This window comes from Centruroides vittatus, unplaced genomic scaffold (genome assembly GCF_030686945.1).
Source record: "Centruroides vittatus isolate TY-2023 unplaced genomic scaffold, ASM3068694v2 contig_2883, whole genome shotgun sequence".
NCBI lineage: Eukaryota > Metazoa > Arthropoda > Arachnida > Scorpiones > Buthidae > Centruroides > Centruroides vittatus.
In genome coordinates this window covers 108,876-121,887 of record NW_027121836.1, presented here as the reverse complement: position 1 = coordinate 121,887, position 13,012 = coordinate 108,876, and the positions used below count along the sequence as shown (strand labels likewise).

Sequence of the window (13,012 nt, the reverse complement as noted above, 5' to 3'; positions counted from 1 at the left end):
GTTGATATTTGGCACAGAGTATTAGGTGCCCAAATCATTTGCGCATAAAAAAATCTAGACTCATAGGTATTCAGGAGACTGAGAACCGAGTCAAAATAAAATACAAAATGGTGACCCTCTTCTACAAACAGGCAAAACAGGCACCTCACCCCACCGAAGTCAGGTGAGAGAGTACCACCCACAGTCATTCTAAGAAGTGAACTCTGACCTTAGGACTGAACACATAGTATCTTCTATGTAAAATAAAATTTGTAATCTAATTTTGTAAATTTGGAAGTGCTTCAAATATGATGTTAAAACAAGGTTATATGTCGTTACAAGTGGGTTTTTTTTTTAAACATTATCTAGTACAGTATAGTAAAATCGTGGGACCGATAAAAATTTGACGTGTAAGGCAGAGGGCGCCACCGTGTGATCTTCGCCCTTTGACCTCACTTTGCTCCTAAACTCTAACGAGGAGACATCTTTTTATTTCATTTAGTTAACCTTTCGATTCGACAGCCGTGCCGATCTTGGATTTATATTATATCTCAACACTATTGTAAATATCGCATAGCCGATACAAATTAAGTAAATTATCAGTTTCAGTTAATTTTTACTGACAGAACAAAAGACACAGAACACGTGGTTGAGGTCAACAGACAAGGTAGGACGCAACCGAATATTGTTTGTGCGAAATAAAAATATAATTTCAGACGATACAATAGCCACAACTTTTTTTTTTCAAAAATGGAAAATTTTCGTTAGGCATCGACAAAAATTCAACCCGGGCTGACACGCAACAGAAAGAAATTTCTACATTGGATAGGTTAATTTCACCGAAAATGCATCGTGGACAACCTCGTGGTCGTGGCTGGCAAAGTTTGAACGATCGCACTCAAAATCAGCAATACCAAAAAAAATTGGAGAATGAGAACGAGTCTGCCTTGAGCGTCAAAGTGATCCCACTTAGTAGTGAGTCTCCAAAACATAGTCTTGTCCTAAATATGGTTTTACCGTTTTACTTGTTTTTTATTAAAGTAGCATTGTTGTTTGTAGAAGGGCACAATGCACTGTTGATGTGATAATGATGAAGAATTGGAGTGTATAGTAGCTCATTAGAAAATCAAGAACAAAAACAATTTTAACACAATAATTTTAAAATTAATTATAATTGTCAAAAATAAGCATCAAAGTCAAAATAAACATAATTTATACATGCAGTGGGCACATATATTATAATCTTATTTAAAAATTATCACACTCCTTAATCCAGAGTTTTCTAACATCCAGATCACTGCCACCCACATTAGTTCAATATGGGAGAGTCTACTCTATATGTTTCTGAGTTCTTTGTTCTTGGTATAATGAATAAATGTTTTTCTGCTTGGGAAACTGCTCTCCAAACTACAAAAAAAAAAACCACTTTGATTTTGACAACTCATCTAGGTCTCATGTTGTAATCTGATATAATGACAACATTAGTGTACACCAGTGGTCACCGACCTGTGGTCCATGGAAAAATTTGAACATTGATGAACTCAAGGTAACACAAAATATACAAAATAAATGCAAAATGATTGATTGTTTATATACACATCAAACAAAACCTAATATCATATGCAAATACACCTACAACTGCCATAAATGATCGGGCTAAATTTTGGATATATGATTATAGATTAGAAATGAATTTGGCACTAGAGTTTGGCGTTAGGTGCCATCTCTTATTAAAATTAATAATTATAATATTAAATTAATTAATTTAGATTAAACTAAAAGAAAAAAATTGGCCCAAAGCAAGACTCAAACCCACAACTCCTGCTTACGGTTGTGGATGCGTTGCCAGTATTTGCTTATGATATCGGGTTTCATTTGATGTGTATATTTGTATATATATATACCTTGCCATGGTTGCAATGGCCGACTGAGTGCCTTGAGTGAATGTTTCTGGCCGGGGAGTGGGTGTGTCCCCAGTCTACAAAGGTACTCCAAGGATAGATACATTTTAAAAATAAACTCCTTGGATTTAATTGAAGAAATGTGGTAATACCATAACAATACTGAAAATATTACACTTCAAACTAAAACATTTAGTGTTTGAAAACCCTGGAAGGTTATCATCAATTTTAGGTAATTTATGGTAATAATACCTACATAACAATATGAAAATTGGTAAAGTCCATTTTGTTTTTTGTCATTTTTTTTACTGGTTTTATATTTATGGACAGCTTAAAATTTGATTTTTTTTTGTTGACTATTTGAAAGATGATAATGTCACATTGACGAGATTATGTATAATTTTGCACCTCATCTTTGCACTTCTCATACACTAAACCAAATTCATTTGAAATACTAAATTTCTTCAATTCTAAAATGTATATTTTTTATATATTAATTAATATTTCTGAAATCATGGTGCATATTATAGTGATGGTAACTTGTATTCAATATCAAAACAAACTTAAGTGTCTAGTATTTATTATCATTTGACTGATTCTAGAATGAAGGCTCCCAATCTGACAACTGCATGAAAAGTTGTGGCTGTTTTTGTCTTCATATGAGCAAACTTCATATCTGTTCATTCTGCAATCATTTCAGTTATATGCATTGGCATTGGGTTATATACATGCAAATGTACTTTTCATTACTTGTGTTGTTGAATTAGATTAAAATTTGAACACTATTTTCCAGTTAAAATGTCTTCTAAAAACATATTATGATGTTGTACTGAAATTAAAGTCTATTATAGCAAAAAAGCTCATTTAAGTCCATTTCTAATGAGTAATTATTTATTGTGACATTGTCAAAATGCCAGACTGCAATTTTTAATAATTTTTTAAATTTATTTAATTCAAAATGTAGGCTTTGATTTTAGTAGTATCTTGCCCCTGTACATCATACTTTTCCTGTTAACAACAGAGTTATGCAATCATCTATAAAACTCCATTCAGGAGAAAACTTTTGAATTGAATTAACTTCCAGTCCATACTGGAAGTTTGCATATAGTTAATTGAAATCTAAGCTTTCCATATCTGGTCTCAACTTTCATCTATCTAACTCCTGCTCTCAAGACTAAGGAAGACAAGCAGATGGACACCAATGAGAACTTATAGATCTGTAATTTAAAAATAGCCCAATGTCTCTTGATTTCAAAACTATCAGTAGGGCACATGATTGAAAAATGACAAACAAGTAATATCCAGATGACAACAGATTTAGATAAAATGAAAAGTAGAATAGAATTTTCCAACCAAAATTGTGGACCTTTTCTTGGATTACTTAATCCTTGTGAAGCCTCATTATTGTGGAAGAACACAATGATTTGTCTTCCATAAGTAACAGATATGTAATATCAATGGTGTGGGTTCTTTATATTGTTTAAAAATCAATTTCTTTAAAAAAGATCTTTCTTTTTCAAAAAATAATTGATGAAACTTCACAGTTAAGAACGATAAGTTCAACCGTTGTTATTTTATCTGGACTGCATTTCATCAGAGACAAAGACTACTGGGTTTTATCTTTGTTATTCTTTATTTTACTATGCATTTCGGGTGAAATTTTCTGGTCTAACTTCCACCCAAAATGCATAGTAAAATAAAGAATAACAAAGACAAAACCCACTAGTCTTTGTCTCTGATGAAATATGGTCCAGATAAAATAACAACGGTTGAACTTATCATTCTTAACTGTGAAGTTTCATCAATTATTTTTTGAAAAAGAAAGATCTTTTTTAAAGAAATTGATTTTTAAACAATGATTTGTGATGATCAATGTAAGTTATTTTTGGAATAATGTATGAATTGCTCAAGCTGACTTTTTTGAAACTTGTATGTTTGACTTAAATCTGACTCAACAACATTATATTCATTATTATTAATAGGGCCTAGATGTTGATCATCCCTTAAAGAGTACAACATCAGTTCATTCCTTGATGAAAATTTTTTAAACCATTTTTAGCTGTGTATTCCTTACCTTCTCCAAATGTTGGACATATTTGTGATCTGTTTGTATAGCATTGCATGCCAAATTTATATTTATAAACAAACAGACTTGAATTACATTAAACTTATCATTTTTTAATCACTTATTTTTTTTAATCTCAACTTCATACTTGTAATTATAAACTGAATCATTGAATAATTGTCACCTGCAACACATTCCATGTAATTACTGTCAAAATAGTAATACTATGAAAACCATACAATTTTTGGATACTATTCAATATAAAAAAATTATTTTACTAAAGGCAATGTTATTAACATTGTCTTTAGTGAAATAGAAATGATTTGTATATAAATGCATATTTTTTAAATGTAGTATTAATTAAAATTTAAACTATCCTATCTGGATTATATTGATTATATAGTATATCTAATTATTGACTTATATTTTTTGACTGATATTGGATACTAAATTTTTTAAAGATTAAATATACTGATTACTAGAGATATAAAATATTACCATCTGTTTAATAACTTTTATAATTAAGCAAATTGATAATTTTTTAATTAATAATTTACACTTATCTAGAAAAGTTTAAAATGTCTAAACTTGAATTCCATAATAATAAATAAAGTTATACATTAACTTCTAAATTTATACAGTTTGGAGAGAGTCCAGCTTGCCGGGATTCAAATAATGTAATTTGTAATGTTGCCCATTTAATTTACAGGAAAAAAAACAGCTCAATCCAGGACTCAACTCTCTTGCCAATCTATACAACTCTAAATTATCAATCAATAAAATTATGAATTTGTTAATTTATTTATTAACAGATGACAACACTGTCTTTCTATATCTCACTAATAAATTTATCTAATCATTAAGAAATTTTTAAATAAAATCAATTAAAAACTATATTGTAACTCAAAAATTTTATAAGACTGCTTATGTTTGTATTGTTGTACATACATACATACATTGTAAACAATGTATGTATGTACAACAATATGTTGAACACAGATGGGGAAATGAGATAATATTCTTTGTATTTTATTCATATTGAAATTTTTACAATGTATTACTTACATACATACATTACTTATGTAAGTAATACAATTTTTACATGATATATAAGTGTAAACAATGTATTACTTACATACATTGTTTACAATGTATGTATGTAAGTAATACATTGTTTACACTTATATATCATGTAAAAATTTCAATATGAATAAAATACAAAGAATATTATCTCATTTCCCCATCTGTGTTCAACATATCATATGATGATATACTCTCTATTTCATTAATTTAATAATGGGTCAATTTAGCTACGATATTCGGCTATTTTTTAAAAACAAATAAATGAAAATCAAGACATTAAATATTTCAAGCAAACAACATTAATATATATTATATTTAATAATTAGCATTAGTAATTCAAAATAGCAAAACAAACTGAAACAGAAATAAAGGAATAAAATTGTTTTCTACTACTACTTTTTGTACAATTCAATATTAGTTAGAGATGAACTTCATGACTTTTTAAATGTGTACGGGTTACTAGATACTAAAATAAACAAGAGGACAATACTTTTTATGTCTATATTTACAACAAAAGTTCAAGAATAAGAAGTTAATCAATAAGTACTCATACAATAAAATAAAATGAATGTTAATCAGGAGTCATGGTAGTGACTCCCCACCAAGTAAAAAAGTCATTGACTGACTATATATACAGGAATCAGAGTTGCAAATTTTTGAGGGTCAGTTTCTCTGACCCCCATACACCTGAAGCAATTCTGAATATCTCATTTGAAAGACAACAGTTTTCTTAGGTAGTGTGCAAAATTTCAAAATTTTGTATAAAGTGGTAGCAAAAATACAAGCAATTGAAAAGTGCAAAGTTCACCAAAAAAAGCTGTATTTTCTTCTCATTTTTTATCTGGCACTGCAGAAGCTCATAGAGAAAAACTACTGGGTCTAGAAAGTTCAAATTGTAAACTTAAGCTTTTCTTGTTATCAGAGAGGTGCTCACAAAACATCTGGATTGATAAGTCAAAGTTTACGAGGGGTTTCCCATAGAGCTAATTCAGATTTAAGGCTTAATTTTATGGCTTATAAAAATAAAATTGCATGGAAACAAATGATTTTATTCAAAATGCTACTCAATTACAAAAGGTGAAATTTATGCAAATTAAAACTTTTTATAACGATTTTTCTAAATAGTGTATTTAAAGCTTCGGTCAGCAACATGTTTGATTGGCAGAGTGTTCAGTCACCAAGTACCGACCGAATTGCATGTTATCATCTTATGTCTTACATAATAATACAATTATTCAACACAAACAATTGATATCCAAACAAAAATATCTTCAATGTAAAAAAATTACACCAAGTAAAAATTTATGACAGTAAAAATTTTTCTAGGAGTTTTTCATTGATAAAGATAAGCTTGGCACTTGGAAGTGGTACCCACAAGATTTTACCTGTATTATTGTTTTCTTCCAAGCACCAAGCTTACCTTTACCAAAGAAAAACTAAGTAAAATTTTGACCGTCATCTAAATTCTCATAAATTTTTACCTGGAATAATTTTCTTAAATCTCAGATGTTTTTGTCAGCTATTCATTAACTTCTGATTTCAACTCTCAATCTTGAGTTGTGAATATACACATTATAATTGAATGTTTTTTTTTCTTTGAAATACACAGTATTTTAAGTAATAGTATTTATAGAATTACTGAATAATTTGATTTATTATTCAAACCATTCTTATCTTATATTAAAATTTCAGTTAGAAAATGAATTAAAATTAATATTTAAAACTTGAGTTTCTTTATGGTCATTAAGAAAAGAAAAATTCATTTTAAAAACATCAATTTTTAAATGCCTTTAAGAAGCTTTTTCTCATTTCATCAAAATCAATTATGCAAATTTGATTTTAATATTTATGAATTTTTAAATAATACTATGATTGGAAAATCAACATTTTGTAAAGATTTACTTAAAATATTTAAATGCTGAAACCCCTGGCTCACTTGTTGGGACCAGGCTAAATTATTAAAAAAGGTGTTTGATGTCAACAATTTAAAATCAATGGAAGTGTTTGAAATTTTCCAAGCTTTTAGAAAGGGTGTATGCATTAATTTCAAGGAGAAGGAAATGTTATCCACAGCTTGGCAATCTCTATTTGATAACCAGATGAAACAAGTGAACGACATAGGCTAGACTTAATGTTGGTTAATGACATGTAATTTATTTTATTTTAAATTATGTTTTCATTTTAATACGTACATTATTTGTGTGTCAAATTTTTAAATATGCATGTTGTTAGTTTTTGAAGGTTTTCAAATGTTGTAAATTTGAAATAAGCTGTTAGAACTCAGTTTCTTTTTTCTTAATTTGTAATTTGTACATTTTTAACCTGAGGCAGATCTCTGAACAGGATTGAAAACATTTGTTTTAATTAAAATATTGCTGGAAAAGTATATAAAGTGTAGAGTTATTAGTAAAAGAAATCAAATGAAATATTTCACTATTGAGATGACTTTGCTTTCAGAATTGTTTATACTTGTTGATCTTTCATGTATTTTATTATTTCAAACTACAATAAATTTATTTTTTGTGAATTATATTTAGTTTTGTTAATACATTCAGGGCATGTGTTTGCAAATTGATATATTAAAATTTGTTTGATATATTAAAAAATATATCAAACAAATTTAAATACCATTACTTTTAATTAAAGATGACTTATAGAATAATTTACTGCATTAATCTATTAAAATATAATGAAAATAACTTTACTTATCTTGGTCCTATTTCTTAAACTTTGTAAAGTGATTGGTTTGCATCGTTTAGGGTTTAGCCACTGATTAAACTGAACTGGGCTCATCCAAATTCACAATGCAATACCAGTCATCCTGCCATTGGCACCATTGCACTCATAGGTACCAAAGATTGGGATCATCTATTGCAGCTACTGATCTCCAACCAAATATTCCTGTTATTTGAGAGCAACATCTTTAGTAAGATGACAATTTTGTTCCTTTTTACCAGAACCCACTATTACATAATGATCAAATATTAAAAAATTATCTACAATTAAATTTTAATGTAGATAATTTTTTATAAAAATACATTTAATAAATATATAGAAATAATATATATAACAACCTGATTCAATTAGTATTGCAAAATAATCTGCTGGACTTCTAGCCAAATTACTTTACATGTATAATAATTATTAAATTAGCCTTAATATAGCCTGATAAATAATCCAACAAATCCATTTGGTAATATATTAAAATACTTTACACATTTAAAAAGAACAGTGAAAATAATATAAACAATATTATATATAATTTGAAACCATTTTGAGACAATATTGATATTGTATTAATTAAAAAAAATGTAAAGTTTTTATACAGAACAATTTAAAAAATTGAATTCAAAATCTGCTCTTTCAAAAATAAATATTTTCAGTTAAATAAAAAAACTGAATAATTATGTAATAATAAATTTAAAATTTTATATAATAAAGATTATATGAAATTTCTATGATACAGAGTAGTTCATTTTAATAAATCCACTGAAATAACTTGAGAAATATACAGCCTATAAAAAATTCATTACTCCAAAATTGTTAAGATTTCTTTTGTGTTAATTTTAATTAACATGGAGACCTCAAGCTGAGTTTGAGGATAAATTTTAAAAATCAACAAAATACACAAGCTTGCTTGGCTTTAACACACAGTGGCACAACTTTTTGTATCAGTTAATTATTTGAAGAAAAAGAATGATTCCTCCAAATAATAATAATTTCTAATGATTTTTCTTACTTTTTCAATGAACTTCACAGATATCCACAGATGCATGCATGGTTCATGTGTGGATATCTGTGGAGTTCAGAGACAGCCATGTAAAAGTTCAAATGCTCATAATTTCTGATAAGTGCATCTTTCAGAAAAAATGTTACAGATAAAAGTTTGTTTTTTATCTTAGAATCATAATATACAATAAAAATGAAGTTGACTCCATTTCCACCAATAGTGCCATCTTATGGACTCCTTGAAGTCTAACATACTTCATTCAATGAACTTATTCATAGGATACTTATTTTTCAAGTTATTCAAGTGAACTGATAAAAATAAACTACCCTATATATATTATTATTAGATTTAGACTTAAATGATATATTAAGGCATGGTTTTCTAGAGACTATTATCTGTCTGGTATGTGGATGAATCATAATTGTAAAATCAAAAGACCAATAACTGAAATCCTTATTGTTTTAAAGAAATATCAAATTTTCATCAACTATAATTACGTCGGAAACAAATTCATGTTCCAGACATTCATTCACGCTGTTGGCATCTCTTTTATATAGAAGGATAAGTCATCCATGACAAACAAAAAAGACAATACAAAATGCAATAATAGTGCAATGAAGAATTCTCTGTTTTTACTCGTTACTAATTAGTCATTCACAATTCATACCAATAATACTGATTTGGCTGCTAAAAATACTTCCTGCTAAGTTTGTTATAGAAAAATTACAACATAATTAAATATCTCTGAAATTCTAATAATACAAAATTGATTTTTTTCATTTAAAAAAAAAGAACTATCTCTGGCAGTGTTATAGTAATATTTTTATCGATAGAAGAATGCATCTTTAATTTTTTATATAATCCTTATTTTATAATTTAATATTTTAATGACTTAATTTAAATTAACATTGCAAATTTGATTTTTCATTTTGAACTTGTTTGTTTGTATCTATTGAATACTATACGAAAAATCTGTATTAAAACTATTTTTATAACAATCATCAGATATTCTATCAATATAAAAAGTTTTACTAATGTCATGAACTAACATTTAATAAAATTATTTACTAAGCTTTCTAAATATTATCTGATAGCTTTCACTTCTTTATTGATCAGCTTATCAATAAGGTTAGTTATATATACATACATACATATTTTTTTTTATATATATTTTTTTACTTGCACGATACATTTATTCATTTTAGTATCCAAACAGTACAATTATTCCTGAACTAATGTTTTAGGCTAAATATAACTTGGTTTGAACTGTACGAATTGATCAATGGACTATGAAAAACTAATTTATCTAAAATTAAATTCAGATAAAAATTAGTTATAGAGATTTACATTATTATTATTATTATTATTATTATTATTAAATGACGACTCGAGAAAACATTTTAAAATCAATTATTAATTCTATAATATGCATTTATCATGCAAACATATAAAGCAAAATAATTCTACATGTGAAAAATATATATAGAAATAATAAATTCAATTAGCTAACTATTGATAAATAAATAAAAAAACAAAAACTGTTCACTTATTACTTCTAAATACATTAAGCAAAGGTCTTTCTAAATATTTTATTACTTTAAAATAACACATAAATATCCTGCCATTCCATCCTCAGAAACTAAGTGATATAACATGAAATTGAAAATAATTAAACATTTATTAAATAATATTTGTATGGTTACTACTATTTATTTTTCTGCAATATAAAATTAGAAATTAACTGAAAAATTTCTAAATTTTCATCGATTTTAATTTTAACTTGTAGTTCATAACTCAATGTATGCATATGGATTATGTTACAAACTACAAATTGCAATAAAAATCAATGGGAATACTTGAATTTGTTTTTTTTTCTGTTTTGTTTTCTGAATTTTCATTTTAATATCAAAATATAGAATTTGTAGTATATAAAAAACTAATTTTGAAGAAGACAAATACCAAAAACATTTATTTAAAAACTGCTTGATAAAAGTTTAAGCTTTGGATATTTCGTATTTTTATCTTCCGATCGAATTAACTATTAATCAGAGATCTTAAAACGTGGAATTTTTGCCCTTCATTTAAAAAAATTGTGGTATTGGAGAAAACTACATCAAGATATACTTTCACATAATCAGTTTACTTTTGGAAATTTGTTTGAAAAATTATTTTTTCAATAAATTTGCCCAAACTAAGCTGTAATAATATCACAGACGTAACGACGAATCTACGTTTGCATTAAAATGGAATATTTGTAATTTTTGCCTATAATTCTTTTCGGTTATCAATGCAATATCAAAATCCGTAATCAACGGCAACGCAAATAAACAGGATACTAACCTTGGAATGGTGTCCCCTCAAGTTAAAATTTGCTCTCGACGGTACTTCGGTATTCTTTCTGCAGTCGCACGTGGTGAACGTGATACCGACGATACCTCTAGCATTTCCGGTACCCAACCATCCATCCTGGTAATAATTATACGGACTCGCTCTCCATTCTTCGTCATCGGGAATCTCTTCGGGAATCTTTCCCATCCAAGTCAACGACAAGATGGTACAGTCGGTACGAGCCGTGAATGTTCTCTCGAAGTGCAAGTGCATACTTTAGAAAAGTGTCTAAAAAAGGGAGGAAACTATCCAACAGAGATTCATAAAAAAAAAAGGCATAATTTGATCAGTGGATGTTAAATTCTTGTTTCTTTTGGCTTAAGTTGGAATCAGTAAGTGTTCGTGCTTAACTCTTAACAAATCGAATTTTAACAGTTCAATTAACAAATGTAAACTCCGATTTAACCAAAACATTATTTAACAAAACGGAGATACAAACTTGAAAAAAAAATTAATTGAAAACTTCTAAACAGTGCCTAACACATTCCCAACATACATATATATTAAAGTATATATTATATATTTACAGCGTACTACTAGTACATACTAACGATATGTCTTTCTACTTGGACTATTATTTATATATTAGGATGTTAAATACCATCAAAAACATTACAATTTAACAATTTACAAACGAAACAATCTCCTTTTATAATATCCTACATTCTGGACTTCAACACAAATCACAACCTAACAGCAATCACCAACTACACATGCGCACTTGTGATAAGCGCAACGCATTTCGGGATTAAAGTCAGGGTACGAGTATTTCCGATAACTGGATCAATATTTAGTTTATTTCTATCTACTCCTTAATAAAATATTAATTTATTGTAACTTATTATTAAAATATTTACAAAAAAAATTTATTAAAAAATAATTCTCTTTCGTTATTTCTTAAATAAAAATATTTCGTCTTTTTTTTTTAAATAATAAGAATTGATTTTTACTACATACAACGGAATATAGAATATAAATTATTTAATTAAAATTTTCGAAATTTTTAACTTATTTTTTATTTCGTAAAATTATAACTATTATTATTATTATTATTATTATTAACTTAAAAATTTGTAATATCCTCGATGACGTTATCTAACTAGCGACTAATTAACGAAAGGCTTAATTCTTCTTATATTAGAATTAACCAATAGAATTTTAGTTTAGTTCGGAATTTAATTTCAGATTTAAAAAGTTATTTTAAAATCTCGATTAGCCTATACTTCGGTTTACGAACTTTGATCAAAGTTTTCTCGGATCAATTTTGCATTATCCAATAATCATAACAAATCAATAACATAAATTAACGTGCTTTGAAGAGATTCGCCATAAATTTATATTATTTAAAGGAGAGATTAAAAAATATGTATATAGTATATTCATTGTATCCACTTAACTTAGTAACTTTAATTTGTTATTAAGTTATTCGTAATTATTTTAATAAATATAAGTCAATTATATAATGTAACCACCCACAGGGAAACGAGAAGAACACTTGTCGGGAGCGCGAGAGACACGAAAAACACGTGTTGAGAACTATATCATAGAACCCATGGTGAGGGCTTTTAGTGGAGCCTTCACTATGGAAAAAAACTTATGACTTCGCTTCTCTTAGTGGTCTTTTAGTCAGTTTATTCAAGTTAATTTGATAATGATTTTATTAAAATCTAATTTAATAGTTTTACACTTTAATAATTATTAAATTATACAAAAAAATTGTATTAAAGATCGATTTTGATACGATTTTCCAATATTTAATTGGTAAAAATGTTCGAAAATGGATAAATATAATTTGTTTTCCGATTAATTTTTAAAAAAATGCATTAAACAAATTCGTAAGGCGTATTTTAAAACACTTTTAAATCG

At 27.3% G+C, this 13,012-nt stretch overlaps 1 protein-coding gene across 1 annotated transcript in view; it reads right to left on the bottom strand.

The window, feature by feature from the left end:
• Tusp (WD40 superfamily protein Tusp) overlaps positions 1-11,851 on the bottom strand; it is a 53,236-nt gene extending 41,385 nt beyond the window's left edge. Inside the window, exon 1 of the mRNA XM_067266826.1 lies at positions 11,099-11,851. Coding sequence (XP_067122927.1) covers positions 11,099-11,359 — 261 coding nt within the window. The 5' untranslated portion in view covers positions 11,360-11,851. The remainder of the gene's footprint in view (positions 1-11,098) is intronic.
• Between the last annotated feature and the right edge of the window lie 1,161 nt (positions 11,852-13,012).